Genomic DNA, 19,766 nt, shown 5'->3' with positions numbered 1-19,766 from the left:
GGACGGCATAAATATTTATGGTACTGTGTAATGTGCATGAAATAATAGAACGTCAAAGTATGAATGTGATGTAAAAAGGAGACGTGAAGAGTGACATACCCATGCGCGCTGTGACACGGCGGTATTCCTGACGTAGCAGGTCCTGCAAGGCCGGATCGATGGTTAAGCGTGGAGGGAAATCCATCACTAACACCTTGAAGGGTGAAATGAAACAAATGTCATGTATGACTGTAAATAATGACATAAGTATCAAGTGTGACTGTAGGAGGGAAGACATAATAGTAACAGTATATGACAAACAGAAGCTCACCGTCGGCCAGAGGCTGCTGACTGTGGTCAGGAGAGCACGGAAGTCCAACGCCGCCTCACCAACAGTCCTGCTGGCTGTGAGGTTGTTGCTGGGGGCCCCCACGCACACCAAGTCCGGGGTCCAGGGGAGGGCAGCATGCATGACCTCGGTCCTGAGGTCAGAGGCGGCTCCACCTGGAACGGATAAGAAGCCAAAAGTGAGAGAACCCTGCGGCATACTTACGAACCCGTCGACGATGGCGCGCAGGTGGGAGTCTCCAAGGACGAACACCATCTGTCACAGAAGCACATGTTTAGCACAGACAGCAAGCATGACATGCATGCAATGATGTAGAATGAGAAAGATTGGTACCTTCTGGCCGGGGGACTGTGCAGGAGTGACTAACTTCACAGAGTGGTTGGTGTAGAGTGAAGTTTGCCATCTCCGCACGCGATGGCGGTGTCCGGTACCGCGCCCTGTTTGGATGAGATGTAAAGAATGTGAGGCCGTGGCTGACATGTTTTTTTGTGGCAAGTGTTTAAGTGAGAACGGCAAGGTATGTAAAGAATAGGTAAGACATACGAGCAACAAACTCGGGGATAGGTGGCCCAGGGATCCAAGGCTGCCTCTCCGCCATCCTCCGCTTGGTCGCCTGGGCACGCCGGTGGGCCTTCGCACGGGGCATCTATAAAAGAGAATGTATATTGATTGATGGTTCACAATGAAAGCATGAGACTATATTATGGTATTTGTACTCACAAACAGGAGAGATGTTCACTTCTTAAGTGAGGTAATTAAAAAGAAGTGCAACTTACCTTGGCAGTAGGAGATGGGCGATGTGTAAAAGTAGTGTGTGTGTGTGTGTGTGTGTGTGAACGAATGTAGAGTTGTAAAAGTATGCAAAAGTTATGCGTTTGAATAAATGAAGTGAGTATGTAAGTATGTGTTGAGTTTGCAGATGAGAGTAGTCTGGAAGAGCAGTTGTTGATATACGAGATGTAGCAGACCAGCAAGTCACAAGCAGGTAATCTGTAAGGTAGACATGACGGTGTTACAAGGTATTGTTTTATATACACACATATAGACATAGAAGATATACAGATAAACACACACCTATAAACATACATCCACACCTATAAACAATCTAAATAAAGCTATTATTCATGTGAAATGATGGCATTAATGAACGTGTGTAATAATTATTTGTAGTGATTGACAGTGTGAAACGATATAACTATGTATAATATGCTTCACTGTTATACAGTATTGAGAGAAAATCATTAAACAACTCAAAAACATCTAAAGTATGATTTAATAAAATAATAAAAAATGGTTAAATGGATACAGAAACATATGAAGCTGTTCGTCATGTGAAATGATTTAGTAAAAGGGACTAGGTAGCAGTTACTGGCGGTGAGGCGAAATGGCGCTTATTTCGTGCAGCCACATGACATGGAAATGGCGGAGGCGAGGTGAAATGGCGGAGCTAGCGGCCTCGTCTCGAGAGGTGAAATGGCGGAGCTAGCGGCCTCCTGTGGAGACGCGAAATGGCGGAGCTAGCGGCCTGTCTCGGGACACGAAACGGCGGAGCTAGCGGCCTCGTCTCGAGAGGTGAAATGGCGGAGCTAGCGGCCTCCTGAGGAGACGCGAAATGGCGGAGCTAGCGGCCTCCTGTGGTGACGCGAAATGGCGGAGCTAGCGGCCTCCTGCGGAGACGCGAAATGGCGGAGGTAGCGGCCTGTCTCAGTGACACGAAATGGCGGACTTGGAGAGGTAGCGGCTTTGTGGTGGTGAGTTAAAACAGCAGACATTCGAAGCTAGCGACTTTGTGGTGGTAAGGTATGTTGGTAGAGGTGTTAAGCTAGCGGTGGAGAAGAGGCGAAATAGACCCGAGGACCTAACAAGTTCGTCAAGGTGAGGCGGAATGGCTGAGGTGCGGATGTAGCAGCGTTTAGGGAGTACCTGGTAGCAGGGGAAATACGGTGTCGCATAACAGAATGAAGCAAAAATGAGTATTTGAAACAGGACCGTAAGTAACAAGAAATCATGCAAAAGAGACGGCAGCACTCACCTCCGGTCAGACGAGCAGGAGAAAATGGCGATGCAGCAGTCCGGTTTTATGAGCTCCTATGAGGAGACGTCACGGAGTGCATTGCAGCACAGCAACTGATTGGCAGAGAAGTGGCATGATGACACGTCATGAAGTGCATTGCAGCACAGCTACTGATTGGTAGAGAGCTGTCAGATCTGACCATTGAGGAGAGAGCTGAGACTTCACAGAGCCTTGTTGCTAGGGTTTGAGAGCCCCTCCCTTCTCTGCTCTCTCTCTGCCGTCTGTGTCAGAGAGGAGAGCGGAGCAGGATTTAGGATTTAGCTGTCTATATAGAATGTAGGAGGGATGTGTGCAGAGGACAAATAAAGTATTATTACATGGGCAGAAAATGAAACGTGCAAAGGTGTAACGTCCTTGATTGTTGTTATTAGAGAGATATTTAGCATTATCATGATTTTTGGATTAGAATGATATTTTGTACCCTTTATCCCACCCCCACACACACATAATCCATAGCAAGTGTTGATCAGTCAAAGGGATTGTAACATGAAGTGTTATGAGCTGAACTGAATTTTTTTTTCTTTTTGGAGGAGATGTATATGGCAAACTGTGGCTTCAGAGTGAGAGATGTTCAAAGTGCCTCCCGTCTGGCACTGTGGTTCATGAGTGGCTGAGTGGAGAGGAGAGGATGATGTGTAGTTAGAGGAATGGTCAGAAGTCATCAAGACATGTCTTGATAGAAATCGATGTGTAATACCCTCATGTAGTAGGAGAATTTGTGAGTGATAGATGGATGTATTTCCAAAGCAGTGTGATGTGTATTTGTGACTTGTGTACTTTGTGTTTGAGAGCATGTAGTTTATGAATAGGTAGCCTCTCCCTATCCTATCACAGGTGACAGCTGTTGCTGTAGATGCACCTGTCCCACTACTCTCTGTTACCTGTGTGAGAGTGGAGAGGTGCAGAGTGGAGGTTTCCATGAGAACAGTAGGGTTAACCCCTGGGCTAAGTGTGCTGCACAGTGCGAGTGCAGAGCTGAGAGCCGGCCCATTAAGAACCCCTCCCTTCTCTGCTCGCTCTCTGCCATCTGTGTCAGAGTGGAGAGCAGAGGAGGATTTGGCAGTTTTACTGTGAAACACAGTCATAACTCAGCATATGTGGGTCAAAAGTGTAATGTAAAGACATCAGTGCGTAGAGTTTTTTCTCAGGAATTCAATGGTGTGTTTTCTGAAGGTGTGAGTCTTTTAGTTTAGAAGCTACAAGTGTTTGTTTGAGAGAATGTACATGAGGGCAGAGAAGCTCCAATTGTGGTTTCCATGACTACAGTAAACAAATCTCTGCCATCTCTGTCAGAGTGGAGAGCAGAGCTGCCAGCTGGCTCATTAAGAACCCCTCCCCTGCTGCACTTTCTTTGATCTGTGCTAGAGTGGAGAGAGCGGAGGATGAAGAGAAATGTAGTGTGTAAAAGCTGAATAAGTGGGCATACGTTGGTCAAAAGTAACAAAAAATACCAAATTTTGTTAGGGATTTTTGTCAGGAATACAGTGGTGTGTTTTCTGAAGCTGTGCAATGTATGGTATAGACGTGAGAAGCATTTGTTTGACAGTATGTACCTGGGAGGACACGCTCTCCCCATAGACTTCCATTATAACGTGAATTTTTGTCGCAAATTTGACGGCTTATAAAACGGAAACCGAGCGATTCATATAAAATTCTTACTGAACTTTTAGTCAGCAACGTCGGGAGAGTACTGTGTGAAAGTTTGGAAGCGATACCATTTACGGTTTAGGAGGAGATAGATTTTGTTCGGAGGGTGCGATGGTGAAAAATTGGACGTTTGTGTCCAAATTGTGGACATCCTTTTGGAGTTAGGTCAGGGGTCAGAGTGTACGAATTTTTCGTCTTGATGAGACGAATCCAGCGGTGTTGGTCCCATGTCTGTGGGACATTCCTCGGGGAAGTTATTGACGTAAACGTGTTTTTGGCTTGCTAGGTGGCGCTGTTGAGTTTTGCGTTAAATTTTTTTTTTAAATATAAAATTTTTCGCCGGACCGGACGTGCGTGCAAAAATTCAGCGAATTTCATGCATGTTCAGGGGGTGAAATTAAGGGTTTTTTTGGCGGCGGAACCGGAAAGAATAAGAAGAAGAAGATTAAAGCTGCAAGCAGCGTTGTTAGGGCCTGAGCCCCCGCCTAACCGCGGCCGGATCGCCGGCCCGAATCCAACGGTGTAATCGGCAAATCCCTAGGCCTTGTAGTTTAGGAGATACGAGCCTCAGTGCGCTGCACAGTGTGAGTGCAGAGTTGAGAGCCGGCCCTTTAAGAGCCCCTCCCTTCTCTGCTCGCTCTCTGCCATCTCTGTCAGAGTGGAGAGCAGAGGAGGATTTGGCAGTTTTACTGACAAACACAGTCATAACTCTGCATATGTTGGTCAAAAGTGTAATGTAAAGACATCAGTTCGTAGAGTTTTTTCTCAGGAATTCAATGGTGTGTTTTCTGAAGGTGTGAGTGTTTTAATTTAGAAGCGACAAGTGTTTGTTTGAGAGTATGTACATGAGGGCAGAGAAGTGCCAATTGTGGTTTCCATGACTACAGTAAACAAATCTCTGCCATCTCTGTCAGAGCTGAGAGCAGAGCTGCCAGCTGGCCCATTAAGAACCCCTCCCCCGCTGCACTTTCTTTGATCTGTGCTAGAGTGGAGAGAGTGGAGGATTAAGAGAAATGTAGTGTGTAAAAGCTGAATAACTCGGCCTACGTTGGTGGAAAGTAACACAAAATACCATATTTTTGTAGGGATTTTTGTCAGGAATACAGTGATATGTTTTTAAAAGCTGTGCGATGTATGGTATAGACGTGAGAAGCATTTGTTCGAGAGTATGTACCATGAGAGGACACGGCCTCCCCATTGACTTCCATTGTAAGCGTGAAACGTGTCTCCCCCACTTTGAGGGTTTATAAAATCCAAACCGAGCGCGTAGTATATTAGCCTTTAAAGATTTTTGAAGAGCACAGTTGGGAGAGTAATGTGTGAAAGTTTGGAAGCCCTGGCATTTACGGTTTAGGAGGAGATAGATTTTGTTCGGGGAGTAAAAAAAGTCCTGATTTTGACAGTTTTGTCCAATTTGTGGACATTCTGTTGGAGATAGGTGAGGGGTCAGAGTGTAAGAATTGTTCGTCTTGATGAGACGAGTCCAACGGTGTTGGTCCCATGTCTGTGGGAGTTTTGTGTGAGGAGTTATAGCGCGCGAAATTAAAAAAAATTATCTTTTTTTGTGTGGCTCCCTAGGTGGCGCTAGAGACTTTTGTGGCGTTTTTGTTTTTGATTAGTGAATGTTGAGACATACCGAACGATTGTGCCGAAATTCAGCGAATTTCATGCATGTTCAGGGGGTCAAATTAGATTATGCGCGTTATGCGCATTATGCGCATATAGCGCGCACTCATTGAGAGCAAGAACAGTATAATACCAGGTTTTGAATGGGTGTGTATGTGAAAACTGGCTCCGGGCCGTCTGGCCCAGTTGCCTCATGGGTGTTGGGGGGGCCTGGGACACTGTTTAGTGTGTGTTTTTAGTGTTTTTAGTGCTGCTAATGTGTTGCTCTGCCGAGCAAACATAATAGGGTCTTCGCCAGAAGTACCTTCTGGCTCAGGCCCTAATTAAAGCTGCAAGCAGCGTTGTTAGGGCCTGAGCCCCCGCCTAACCGCGGCCGGATCGCCGGCCCCAATCCAACGGTGTAATCGGCAAATCCCTAGGCCTTGTAGTTTAGGAGATACGAGCCTCAGTGCGCTGCACAGCGCGAGTGCAGAGTTGAGAGCCGGCCCTTTAAGAGCCCCTCCCTTCTCTGCTCGCTCTCTGCCATCTGTGTCAGAGCTGAGAGCAGAGGAGGATTTGGCAGTTTTACTGTGAAAACCAGTCATAACTCTGCTTATGTGGGTCAAAAGTTGAATGTTACCAGATGTTTTTATAGTTTTTTTGTCAGGAATTCAATAATATGGTTTTTGAAGGTGTGGGTCTTTTAATTTAGAAGCTAGAAGTGTTTGAGAATATGTACCATGAGAGCAGAGATGCTCCCTTTCTGTTTCCATGACAACAGTAAACAAATCTCTACCATCTGTATTAGACTGAAGGGCAGAGGAGGATTCTGCCAGTTTTACTGTTAAAAACAGTCATTAACTCTCCATATGTTGGCCAATAGTAATATTTTAGACCATCTTTTTCAGTTGTGACTCCAAGTGCTGAGCTGACAGCATTGATCCGTCTGCCTGTCATCTTCTGTCCTACCTTTGTCTAAGTTTGATGTGCTTCTCCTAGTGAAGGTGTTGAATGACATCATCAATCCCAGGGTGATGGAGAAGTGCTCCTCCATCCATGTTGGTATCAAAGTGGTGAGAGTTGAAGTTGAGGAGGTAGAAGCTCCAGTTGGACCCAAAGTGTGACTGCAGATGTGACAGCTTCATATTGACCCTTGTGTTCATCATTGTCTGTGCTACCTGTTGGCTGTCACTTTACTGTGGTTCTTCCAGTTAAGTTGCTGAATATCATCAACCATGAATGTGGCAAAATACAGCATTGAAAACAGGACATTTGACTGTGGATTAGAAAGTTCAACATTCATTGTCCATGTACAGTTATTGTGACAATAAAAGACAGACATCAGCTGTGGTGAACATGGGAATTTATTAACTGATTAATTTGAACAAAAGGTCAATTAGAGACAGTCACTGCATGTGTAACAAAATGTAAATTATAAATCTGAAGTCAAACAAAAATGCATTTAGAACATACAGTGAACATAATTAATCAAAGTAATTTAGAACTTCAATGAAATTTCTCCCCGTTGGGGTTCAATAAACCAACTATTTACAAGTTTAGTGAAAGAAACCCAACATTCCCACATGAGCAAGCACTTGGCGACGGTGGTGAGGAAAAACTCCCTTTTACAGGAAGAAACCTCAGGCAGAACCAGGCTCAAAGTGGGCGGCCACCTGCCTGGACCGGTTGGGGTTGAGAGGGAGAGGGAGAGAGATGGGGCTGGGGTGGAGAGGGGAGATAGACTTGGGGGTGAGGGGCGGGGGCAGTGGGAGAAGAGGAGATACAGAGAGAGAGAGAGAGACAAAGAGGGAGGGGGCTGAGAGGAGAGACAACAGGCAAAAATACATACAGAATACATTGATAAAACATTCATAAGAGACCAACAGCAATAATGTGACAGACAGTGACTCACAACAACTATAAATAACAAACAACAACTATAAATATCAACAACAACAACGTGCTGTGACCCATGATTGTCACGCAGCACCAGTGGAACCATGATTCGTGGAGCTAAACTACCAACTCATAGTCACTACAAAACTGCAGTAAGTGCAGTGCGTGACAGTGGAATAAGTTAATAATAAATACATGAATAAATACCTTAAAAACCGTGCATGTCAAGACATGCACAGAATAAATAGCCAAAGTTAAAAAGGTTAAAAAAGTTAAAAGGTTAAAAAGGGCACAGAGAGGTGGAGTGGGACTTTCTACACTAACAAATGCCAACAATCATGCCAGGCTTCCTATCAACAACAGGTCCGAGTCAACTTGTCCTACCAGCACACACAGAGCCAACTGAGCTGACATGAGGCTAGTATTTGACCTGGGACAGCCATGTAGCTTTGACACTCAGTCATCCTGGTGGTCAGAATCGCCCTGGAAATCCTCAAAGTCATCCAAGCTAAACAAACTGGCGAGGTCATCTAACTCCCCCTGATCATCTGAAACAGAAAACCTACACAGGATCCCTTCGTGATCGCTGAAGTAGGCTGGCCAGACTGCACATTCCACGTCGTACTGTGACGTTTTAACGTAAACGTGGTCAATTAGCGTCCCCTTTTCTGTGGTCTCTTGTGTCACGTGTTGGGTGAACCCTTTTTCTTCCATAAATTTACAAATTGATGACCCTTTCAAAATGTTCTCATTAAAGTCTCCCATGACTACAACAGTGTTACTTGTCGGAGTTAACCAGTCAAGCAACCTCCCCACATTGCCTTTGAACAGCAAATTTGGATACGCTGGTGGACGGTAAATGACGGCCAGGGAAATGCTCCATTTTTTGTGCAGGCACACCAAGCACTCCAGATTGAAATCGGGTACCTGCAGAATGTCGACGTCCGAATGGGCTAAACTATACAGGCCGACGCCACCGCGTTCTAACTGCTGGAATTTGGAGAATGTGGGGTCAGCGGCGCTGTAACACAGAGACCGAGGACGACTGTGGAAATCGTAGCCGGAAATTTGCACACAGTCCAATGAGGACTGTGCAGTGAGCCATGTTTCTGTGACAGCAATGCAGTTAAGCTGCAAATGCTGCGTGCAGGACACCAAGTCTAGCAGGTGGCGACTTAAACTTTGTACGTTCATCAAATACACCGCGAACTGTGTATTTGATGAAGGCTGCTCAATCAAAAATGGAGGCATGCTAGCCATGGCCTCCTTAATGGTGTCCTTGCAGTAAATGGCTTTCTCTTCAAAGTCCTTGATGATCAGTCCCGACAAGGCCCTAACACGACTGAGAGCTACATACGCCTGCCCAGGTGCAAATACCTTCTTTAAACTGACAACAGCCTGGTCTACAGTCAACCCCTGTACTTTGTGGACTGTACAAGCCCACGCTAGCCTGAGGGGAAACTGCACCCGCACACAACCGCGCTTCCTGGTCTTCTCCCTGTCTGGTTCAATAGCAGTAGAATGCCTGTATTCTACTGCTGCGTGTGGACACTCTGTCCTCCTCTGTCTGCCAATGTTTTCGTCATCGAACTTGACGTAAATTCTCAGAGGAAATGTGGGGTCGGGGCCAAATTCAATGTAGCTGACAGTGCCACACGCGCCATTGACCAGACCGTCCTGGACGTCGACGTTACGACAGAGCATGACTCTGGCGTTTTTGGCCAAACACAATTTAGATTCCAAACACGTGCCCTGCCCCTTGCTAATGATTCCAGGTTCCAATTTGCCGGTTTTGCGGTTCGGCGTAAAGTCTTTAGCGTCAATTTCAACGTAATCTGGGCACGTGCGGAACAACTGGTTCAAATTAAATTCTTCCACTTGCACATTTGTGGTGAAAATATGCAAGGCCGAGCTATCTTCCCCTGTCTCTCGCGATTTCAAAATTTGGACGTCGCCGTCTAACATGGGGGTTTTCTTTGAACGCACCCGAAGCCTGTTCAACATCTCAGCAAAGGAGCTGTCCTTCTGTCTGACGACAGTAGTCAGCTCCACCACGCTAAAGTGGCACCACAGGTCCACACCAACCTGACCAGCGTACAGCGGCTTCCCTTTAACGGGAGGCAACTGGTAGAAGTCACCGACGGCTATGACGCTAACATTACCGAATGGGGAAAAGTCACCGGTCTGTTTTAACTGCCTCAACCTGCCGTGAACGTATGCCAACAGATTGTGATCAACCATGCTAATCTCATCAATGATGACAATTTGGAGGTCTCTAAATGTGGCCCTTAGAGAGTTCAGTTTGTCTTCTCCCAAGGGTGTGTAGGGCAAGCTGGAGTGTGTGCCAATACTCAGCGAGTGATGAATTGTTGCTGCATTTAAAGTGTATGCAGCTATGCCCGTGGAGGCCATTAACAGAACCGAAATGCTATCTGGTTGATGACAAAGTGTTGCCAGCAGTCTCCCGGCCTCGTACTGAATGGCCCTAATTAAGTGACTTTTCCCCGTCCCTGCACCGCCTGTCAAAAACACATGCAGAGGCTCTGGGTTCTTACCCATGGCCTTCTGCAGACACCACTGTCTAACTTTGTTGAAGACAGCCATTTGCGTCTCGTTCAGAGACCTAACTAAGGCCAAGCCGTCACTTCTGGGCAAAATGCTCCTGTTCCTCTCCAAAAACACATCTGTTTTTGGTTTGGCAGCCGCCAAATCGGGAACATTTTGTAAGGCGTCGGCCAAATGCTCATCAGCATTTTCGCCTTGCCGTTGCTCTTTCATCTCCTCTAAACACTCGAGGCGTTCCGCTTCCAGCTCAGGACAGAGCTCCCCCCAAACATCCTCATCCACCTGACCTTGCTGAGCAATCTCCTCAGCGTGATCCAACTCAGGACAATCGACCTCAAACCTGGCCCTGTTCTCATCGACGACGCTTTGGACCGACTTCATCGAACCGTCCCTAAACCTAACCTCTCCATCCTTATAGAACTGACTGAACAGATGAAAACCCTCAGGTTTCAGATCTGCGTCAATTCTGTAATGGAGATACATCTGAAGCAGACTCTGATAGTGTGCTTCCTCTTGCTTTTCTAAGTCGAAGCGCATGTAGCGCACAACAGCGAACTGAGACCGCGTTCTCCTCGAGATGAAGCCAAGTCCATTCTTCAGTTGAATCATGTTCTTGGACTTTTCATTCTTGCTGAGAAGACGATACTCAGACGCAAACGTAGCCATACACATGTCCTCGAACACCTGGTCATCTGGCCTGCTCCTATACCTATCAACGATATTTGGCATCCACATATCCTCTGACCTCATGTCACCACAAGCGGCTTTCTGCCTCAACACACTGAGGGGTAAACTCATCCTAACTACATTTGCCCCCGTTGGCACAAAAACAACCTTCCTGGAACACTCCCTGAGATGCATGTTCGTTAGCCTGTACACCGACTCCTGGGCACAAACGTCCCTATTGTGCAAATACACACTTCCTAATTTTTTCAAAGCCTCTCTAGCAGAGAGATTTGATTGTTTGGATGCTTCTTTTTGTGCGTTTGCCAATAAAAGCCCAATTTCTCTCTCGGCTTTGGTTATATACGAAATGATATAAATGATTACTGCATAGGCATCGGTGACAAAGCTAATGTCCATGTTAGCATTCCAGCACTTCAACAAATTCTTACTATACTGGTTCACCCAGACATCCTTTACCCCTCTTTTATAGACTATCCTAGTCTTTGTGTGAAGGCGCTTAAAAGCCAGCTCAAAAATCTCCTGATTAATGCCCAGAGTCTGGAACAAGTGGTCCACGCTAGCGTAGGCCACTTCTCCTGCGTCCGCTTTTTTAACAGCCTTCTTCACGGCTTTCAAAATGGCGTGTGCCGTCTCCTTATTAATGGGATTCGTGTCCTGGAAACAATTACAGACCGGCACGCTTGTTGACTGAGGATTCTCTCTGGCCTTCGGATCACAGGTACAGGTTTTAATTTCTGTTTTACAAACAAAAGTCCGGGCCGAAACAACTTTTGGGAAATGGAAGCGACACGTTCCGTGTTTCAAACAGGATTTGGTGTGTCGCCTGGAGTGGGCTTGAACCGATGCCACGATAGCCGATAACGTGTCATCGTCAGGGTTTAAGTCGCAGGTGACATATTGGTCAATAAATGCCACCACCTCCTCATCTGTGTTCTTATCAATTTGGGGAGCCCCCTCAATCCAAAACAGACAGTGGACATGAGGGGAGCCGCGCTGCTGAAATTCTACTCGATAAAAGTAATCTGTGATTTTGCCAATCGGTTGTGAAGGAGACTTGAGAACCTCATTCAAAAAGCAATGCCACCTGTAGTCAAACATCCTCGCGGCTGTCACGGGGTTCCTCCGCAACAGCTCGCACCTGTCTGCCCACTCCAAATCCTCTACCGTCTGCGTTCTGCCCTCCTGCTTCAGGATACTGGTCAGGAGATTCTGCCAGCGCAGATCAGCAGACGAAAACGAACAGAACCACGTCGGAATCCCCAACTGACGGACGCATGCTAACAGGTCCTTTTGAACCGACTGCCAAAAGGCAGGCGTTCCTCGAATGGGCTTCAGAAATCTGAAGCCCTCGTCGACCTGCAACATCTGCTTCAAAGTGTCCTCGTTCATCAGCATCGCTGCGCTAACCTTCTGGGACTTCTGACCTGCCCTACCCTTACGCCCTGCCACGGAAACTTTAGAGGACACTTGCTCAGCCTCAGACATGTACTGACTGAAGAAAATGTACTCAACGTTGCCGGAATAGCGGCCATCCGCATGCATAATCCGGTTGTTGAAGTACCGCGTCAATGTCAACGCTTGCGAGCGCCCGTCGTGAAATGTTTTCCTACCCAGAGGAAACAAGACGGGGAAACACTTGGCCTCGTTCGTCTGGTCAGAAAGCAGCCTAACTGGACTATTCCCTTCCGCAGGCGCCACGTTGATGATGTCCTCGAAATACTGGTCTAATGCTTCCTGACCAATATCAACAGGCATAAGACAAGTGTCCTGAAACATGCAGTGCTGCTGTCTGTCATGCAACAGTTCATCTTGAATTATTTCTGTTGAATCATCTATCACGTCGTCTTGACCACCTGACGGAGCTGTCACCGCACCCTCTGAAATGACCTGCTTCTGCTCACAAGACTCTGCCCCATCTACGACAGCTCCGTCCTCACCGTCAGACTGAACCTCCTCAGTCTCGCCATCGTCCTGGCGACAAAAGTCATTGACCCAATCCTCATTGAAGTCAATGTCCTTGTAGAAAGGATTATTCCTTTTCAAAAAGTGCAGCGCCTGTCTTACTCGTGTACTATCGACAAACTGATACCTATAATGTCCCTTTGTAGGTCAACTTGCGTTTAAGTTTGACCTGCATCATGGACCCTTCCACGCTAGTCCTAGGCAACACATTGGTTGTCTGCACGACATTAGCCGGAACGCATGTTACCGGCCCATGTACTCCGTTCTGCCCCCCTTTTGGCAATGCCAACAATTTCATGAACGGAATATGCAGCGCAATCAAGTGTTGCTCCAAGCTATTCAAGCATCCCAGTTCCGGCGGAATGGGATCCGGTGTCAGGTTGTTGACCCAACACTCAGCTGGAATCTGCCCTTTGGAAATTTTACTGTGACACGTATGGCAGATCCAAAGTTGACCCCTACAAGCTGCCAACCCACAAGGCACAACACAATCACTACCACACCTATGCAAATACGTGTCACTAATGCATCGGTTAGCAACGGCAACTCTGGCAGAATTTCCAGCATACATTTCATAGCTACAACCCAGCACCTGAGTTCTGAACAACAACCGATGACAGACACAACAGATGAACTCAGGGCCGTCTCTAACCTTATCCAAAAAGCGTTCCATGACAAAGGTGAAATCTTGACACCTTACAGCTGTGCTTTTTCTACTTAATTGAACATTAGTAAGAACTTGCTGTTTAAATTTGGAGCTTTCGTGATACTTTCTTTTCACAACTTCCTTATTTTTGGCTCTGACTTTCATTCTATGTTTGATATTTAATTGATACTTAATGAATTGTGTGTGTTTAAGTTTTTGTCTAAGCACATTGCTGTGTCTATACTTGTCAATACTCCTGGCTCTAACTTGCTTTCTATGATGTGTATTATGTTTGTATTTTGCCACACTTTTTGATTTGAGACCTTGTTTGTACTGTAGGTTTTGTCTATATTTCAGCATACTTTTAACTTTACTCATTTCTTTAACTCTTTGTCTATGCTGGGGGTTGTGCTGGTATTGTGTTAAACTCCTTGCTTTACTCTTTGCCTTCACATGCTGCTTATGTTCCAATTGTGTGTGATATTTAATGTGACTAAAGAATTTCATCCTTTCCCTATACAGAACATTTTTGGAATATGTTGTTCTGTAAAATTTTGTATTTTGCTTTGCCAGCAACGTATTCAACTTTTCCTGTGTTCTTTTCTTTACTGTCAAATATTTAGATCTGGGATAAGAAGTATTAACTTTCATCTGAGTTTTGTCTTGCACAACCTTATCAGTGTCAAGTCCCTTGTCAAAAACTACAAATGGAAAGCTACATCCTATTGATTCAGTATCACCAACATCCTGCTTCCTAGTCCTCAAGGTGTAAGTGCCAACATCCACAAATTTACAATAACCGTAACAGGTCTGTAGTCCAGGCTTAGACACACAGACCACATTCTCAAAATGCCTATCCAGGATGTTTTGTACATAAATGCACTGAGAGTGCAAAAGGTCACCAGCACTGCTATACTTAATCCAACGTCCATCCACAAATGTACAAACACTAAATCCTAAGAAATCTGCTGTGACCTGTATTTCCACCTCTGTGGCCCAAGTGTTAACATATTTCATCCTGGACTGCTGGAGGTACTGTGACACAGATGAATACTGTGTTCTCAAAAGAGACACATATTTTTGAGCATTTCTCTCCAGCTCTACACAAACAGCAGATCTAATCTTGCGATGGTGCTTCTGAGAGCCACTCACTGCCTGAGAGATGGCTCTGAAGAAGCAGTTCCCATCAGCAACGATCCTCTCATTCTTACATGGAGGACCGATCAATCCAACTTCTGTGGAGAGTAGAGGATTGACCTTGTCAAAGTTAACATGTAACTTTTGACATAAAGATTTACAAGTATCTACACCAAGAGGACAAAACATCAGCGCACCATTTGTGGCAACGCCAATAATTTCTATGTCTGCACTACGTGTATTCTCATGACGTGTCTTTAATTTCTTTGACACATGGATGTCAGGAGAAATGTTGCGGTCCATGCCATGACTACAGTGTGGTTCTTCCTGTACTGCAGTGCTGCCATCATGGGATGAAGTCTGGTCAGCAATGTTAAACATTGGCAGACTTTCACCTACAGTAAGAACATGGTCAGATATGTGTACAGAGTCATCATGTACTGTTTGCCTAGTGACAGTAGGCTGTGTTGATTTACTACACTCAATGGAACGCCTGTCTTGAGACACACCAGATGGAACTGGATTTACATCCAGACACACAACAACACCACAGAGTTCAAAAAGTTTTTGGTTTGAACTGAGACTCTCAGCCAAACAGCAGATGTAGTGATGGAGGTCATCAAGACATGCAAAATGCAGAACCACACTGGTACCATGGCAATGTGACAAGCCACTATAATTACGTGAGTGACTGTCGACAACAGCAAACTGTCCATCCTGATGGATGATCGAAGTGGTGTTACCACACAGTGTCATAAGACATGTGTTGTACTCACTGAAGATCCTGGCCAGTCCATCACGCAGACTGATAAAGACACCAAAGTCCACCAGCTCCCCTTCAGTCACACCAACTTCCCCTAACAGTACATCCCCAAAATGGAAACTGCATAACTGTCCATCAACTTCCAAGTGCTGTGGCAGATCAGGAACAGATAGCAGGTTTGAGGGATGTGTAAAAGAGCCACTGTCACGCAGGAAGGTGTATAACTGATCTCCTTCAAATAGGACGTGATCTACATCACATGTTTTCCATGAGAACACATTGCTCAAAGTGTGTTTGGCTAAGCTGACCAAAGCAATAGCCATACACTGCAGTCCTCCATACTTAAACTGCTCATGTCCCTGGTGAAATGAGCCCTTCACAAGCTTAAGTACCTTAATGCCTCTGCTATTAGGAGCCACCATTGCCACATCATTGCCATTGGAATCTGCTTTAGCTGCTCTTACATCATGCAAGGAAAACATTGAAAAGTCAGACTTAGCTTTGCTGGGCGTGTGCGTCGTCTGGGTTGGCTCCTTGACAGGCGACTCCGTCAGCAAGGCCGGGCAAGCTGCGGCAACCTCCCTCCTCCGACCCTCTGGCACCACGGCAGCAGTCAGTGGCACCGCAGAGTCCTCCACGCACGCCTTGGCTGCCACCTCCACCTGATAAAAAGATGAAAAGAGAATGTTAAATGTGAATGAAATAGGAGAGGAAATGTTGGTGATTTGAATGAGCCACAAGGAGTAAACTGTATGTAATTAAATCAAGGCGAACCTGCTGCGCTGCTGGACGGGGCTTGGAGGCGGACACGGTCAGACGGGAAGGTGGTGTTGCCAGCACCTAAAGAAAGAAAAGGAGTGCAAGTACAAAATAAGTGGATTTACATGTATAAAGTTAAAATGCAGGTCTAAGGTATAGTGCAGTTATTGGAAGAGAAGATCAAATTACCAACCTGTCGCTTTCCTCCTTTGCGCTTTGAGGCAACACGTTGGCGCTGGCGCTTCCCGTGCCCAGGGGAAGGCTGAAGGAAGGAGAGAATTTTTGTTTACAAAATCTGATATGAATGTAGGCTTGAAAGAAGTACATGTAATGGGTGGTATAGTTACCTGGCCAGCTGGTGGCGCAGCAGTGCAGCCAGAGCCAGAAGAAGGTGAAACCTTCTCCATGGCATCCAGCATGTCACTGCTGAACCACACCGGGTTGGAGGGGATGGCAGACCGTCGGGCCGGAGGTGTACCAGTCTTTCAAATAGAAAGCAAAGAGGGGAAGGAGGATATATATTAGATGTTGCTTATGACAAAAAGCGTAAGGAAATGTGCATTTGGATAATGTAGTAGTGAAATACATTACCGCGCATGCCCGTCCAACGAGGGTCCACTCCCGGGGGTCACGACGACGAGGCACAGGAACGTGTCCCGTCACGATCACCCTGGGAGACACCCTCACACGTGGCGATGTGCGGGGTGACACGGTGGGCTGTGGTGGAGGGGGGGCGAGCTGACGGACCGCGGCGTTCCACAGCAGGTCCACCACAACCGGCATGCCATCGGAGTCGCTGAGATGCACCTGAAAGACAGGAAAACAAAGCAGACTTTAATGGCGTAGGGTCATGTAGCATGGGAGAAGAGGGCAGTTAAAGAATGTGACATATGTAAACGAAGACAAAAAGCTGTACTTACACCGTCGTGGCACCACAGCTCCAACCGATGGACTGGGAGGTGCTCCGCCATAGACACGTATGGGATACCTGACAGATGTGGAAAGCAGAAATACCTATTATAATGGTGTACTGTACATTAAATAGAAGTATGCAATTGATTGGACAAGAAGATGTGTAAAAGTTTAACATACCCATGCGCGCTGTGACACGGCGGTATTCCTGACGTAGCAGGTCCTGCAAGGCCGGATCGATAGTTAAGCGTGGAGGGAAATCCATCACTAACACCTTGAAGGGCGAAATGAAAAAAATGTTAAGTGTGAATGTAAATAATGACATAAGTAACAAGTGTGACTGTGTAGGAGGAAAGACATAATAGTAACAGTATATGACAAAGAGAAGCTCACCGTCGGCCAGAGGCTGCTGACTGTGGTCAGGAGAGCACGGAAGTCCAACGACGCCTCACCAACAGTCCTGCTGGCTGTGAGGTTGTTGCTGGGGGCCCCCACGCACACCAAGTCCGGGGTCCAGGGGAGGGTAGCATGCATGACCTCGGTCCTGAGGTCAGAGGCGGCTCCACCTGGAACGGATAAGAAGCCAAAAGTGAGAGAACCCTGCGGCATACTCACGAACCCGTCGACGATGGCGCGCAGGTGGGAGTCTCCGAGGACGAACACCATCTGTCACAAAAGCAATTTTTTAGAACACACACCAAGCATGAGTGCATAGATGCATGCAATGATGTAGAATGAGAAAGATCAGTACCTTCTGGCCGGGGGACTGTGCAGGAGTGACCAACTTCACGGAGTGGTTGGTGTAGAGTGAAGTTGGCCATCTCCGCACGCGATGGCGGCGTCCGGTACCGCGCCCTTTTAGGATGGAGACAATGTTAGAATGTGAGGCAATGGCAGACATGGTTTTTGTAGCACATGTTAGAGTAGCAGGAGTGTGGTATTTCAAAAAGTGTTGATACATACGAGCAACAAACTCGGGGACAGGCGGCCCAGGGGTCCAAGGCTCCCGCTGCGCCATCCTCCGCTTGGCCGCCTGGGCAAGCCGGTGGGACTTGGAACGGGGCATCTACTAAAGACAAATAGTGAAAGTAAGCATTCACAGACAAAGTGTACAAGTATAGAATGGTAGTTGTACTCACAAACGGGAGGGCCGTGATTGTCAGAAGTGGGTGAATTAAAGAAGTGCAACTTACCTTGGTTGTGGGAGATGAGCAATCAGTAAAATAGAGTGTGAGTGAGTGAGTGAGTGAGTGTATGAGTGTGTGTGTGTGTGTGAGTTTGCAACCAAATGCAAAAGTGGTGAATTAGACAAAAGATATGTGTTATACTAAATTAAGTAACTATGTGTATGTGTGTATTTTTCAAAGTAGAGATTTCCTGAAGAACAGTTGTAGATGTAGCACAAAGCAGCAGAGCAGCAAGGGACAAGTCAAGATCTGTAAAGTAAACATCAGGGTGTTTTTACAATATAATAATAGCACCAATGCAATGAATAATATTGTGACATATACTAATAGGTAATAAAAATAGAAATAAGATGTAGATATAAAAAAGATGTGCAATATAACATGTATGCACACATACATGTAGACACATACATGCAATCTTACAGATATGTTTTTACTAAGATAAAAATACACAAAACCATACAGATGTAGATAGATTATCTAAAATGGCCGACGACGAGGTTGCGGCCCAGTCGCGTGGATGCGAAATGGCCGACGACGAGCTAGCGGCCCAGTGGCGGTGATGCGAAATGGCCGACCACGAGCTAGCGGCCCAGTGGCGGTGATGCGAAATGGCCGACCACGAGCTAGCGGCCCAGATGCGGTGATGCGAAATGGCCGACGACGAGCTAGCGGCGGTGATGCGAAATGGCCGACAACGACGAGCTAGCGGCCCGGTAGCGGTGATGCGAAATGGCCGACGACGACGAGCTAGCGGCCGAGTATCGGTGATGCTAAATGGCCGACAAGGAGCTAGCGGCTTTGTCGCATCAAGCGGGCGGAGTGCGGAGTTTAGGGTTGTAAGTGCACAATAACATTACTGCATAGACGGAGCACATGTAAGTAGGGGAAATACATATTGATGAACCAAATGAAAAGACTGAATTAAGGGCAGCATGGCTGAAGCTAACAGTATGTCATGCAAATCGGGAAAAAGCACTTACCTCCAGTCGCGAGAGCAAGAGAAAATGGTGACCGCAGCCTTCAGCTTTTATGAGCTCGTATGAGGAGACGTCACGGAGTGCATTGCAGCACAGCAAGTGATTGGCAGAGAGGTGGCATGATGACACGTCATGAGTTGCATCGTAGCACAGCAACTGATTGGCAGAGAGCTGTCAGATCTGACCATAGAGGAGAGAGCTGAGACTTCACAGAGCCTTGTTGCAAGGGTTTGAGAGCCCCTCCCTTCTCTGCTCTCTCTCTGCCGTCTGTGTCAGAGTGGAGAGCAGAGGAGGATTTGGCAGTTTTACTGTGAAAAACAGTCACAAATTACCATATGTTGTTCAAAAGTGGAATGTAAGACCATATTGTCATAGAGTTTTTTGTCAGGAATTCAATGGTGTGCTTTATGAAGGTGTGGGGGTTGTATTTTAGATGTTGTAATCGTTTTTTTGAGAGTATGTACCGTGAGGGAAGATATGCTCCGCTTTCGGTTTCCATGACAACTGACGGCAAATGTGTACTGTGTGTTAGTGTGGATAGCAGAGCAGGATTTGGACGTTTGTAGTGTGTGAAAAGCAAGTAACTCTGCACATGTTTCTTAAAAGTGCAATGTAATA

At 46.4% G+C, this 19,766-nt stretch overlaps 2 protein-coding genes across 2 annotated transcripts in view; both read right to left on the bottom strand.

Annotated features, from left to right (window-relative positions):
- Positions 1 to 19,166, bottom strand: part of LOC147267388 (uncharacterized) — a 373,440-nt gene extending 354,274 nt beyond the window's left edge. The window contains exon 1 of the mRNA XM_086198256.1: positions 19,152 to 19,166. The gene's annotated coding sequence lies outside the window, so the exon portion shown is untranslated. The remainder of the gene's footprint in view (positions 1 to 19,151) is intronic.
- Positions 53 to 2,466, bottom strand: LOC147267389 (uncharacterized). Its single transcript, XM_086200921.1, has 5 exons — positions 2,361 to 2,466; positions 872 to 1,318; positions 662 to 765; positions 311 to 583; positions 53 to 193 (listed from the first exon to the last, which is right to left on the bottom strand). Exons 2-5 carry the CDS (start codon positions 972 to 974, stop codon positions 53 to 55), a joined length of 621 nt encoding a protein of 206 aa, XP_086057047.1. The 5' UTR covers positions 975 to 1,318; positions 2,361 to 2,466.
- Positions 19,167 to 19,766: the final 600 nt, after the last annotated feature.

This window comes from Aulostomus chinensis, chromosome 3 (assembly GCF_037954235.1).
Source record: "Aulostomus chinensis isolate RoL2024-O1b breed Wild chromosome 3, RoL_Achi_v1.0, whole genome shotgun sequence".
Lineage (NCBI taxonomy): Eukaryota > Metazoa > Chordata > Actinopteri > Syngnathiformes > Aulostomidae > Aulostomus > Aulostomus chinensis.
Note: the sequence above shows the minus strand (reverse complement) of the source record. Positions and strands in the feature narration are given on the sequence as shown.

Excerpts from the sequence above, each read along its gene's own strand:
- LOC147267389 (XM_086200921.1), bottom strand. The coding sequence starts at position 974 with ATGCCCCGTGCGAAGGCCCACCGGCGTGCCCAGGCGACCAAGCGGAGG. Across the intron at positions 584-661 it reads CACAGTCCCCCGGCCAGAAG|ATGGTGTTCGTCCTTGGAGA; the intron begins GTACCAATCTTT and ends CTTCTGTGACAG. Across the intron at positions 194-310 it reads TCAGCAGCCTCTGGCCGACG|GTGTTAGTGATGGATTTCCC; the intron begins GTGAGCTTCTGT and ends TCACCCTTCAAG.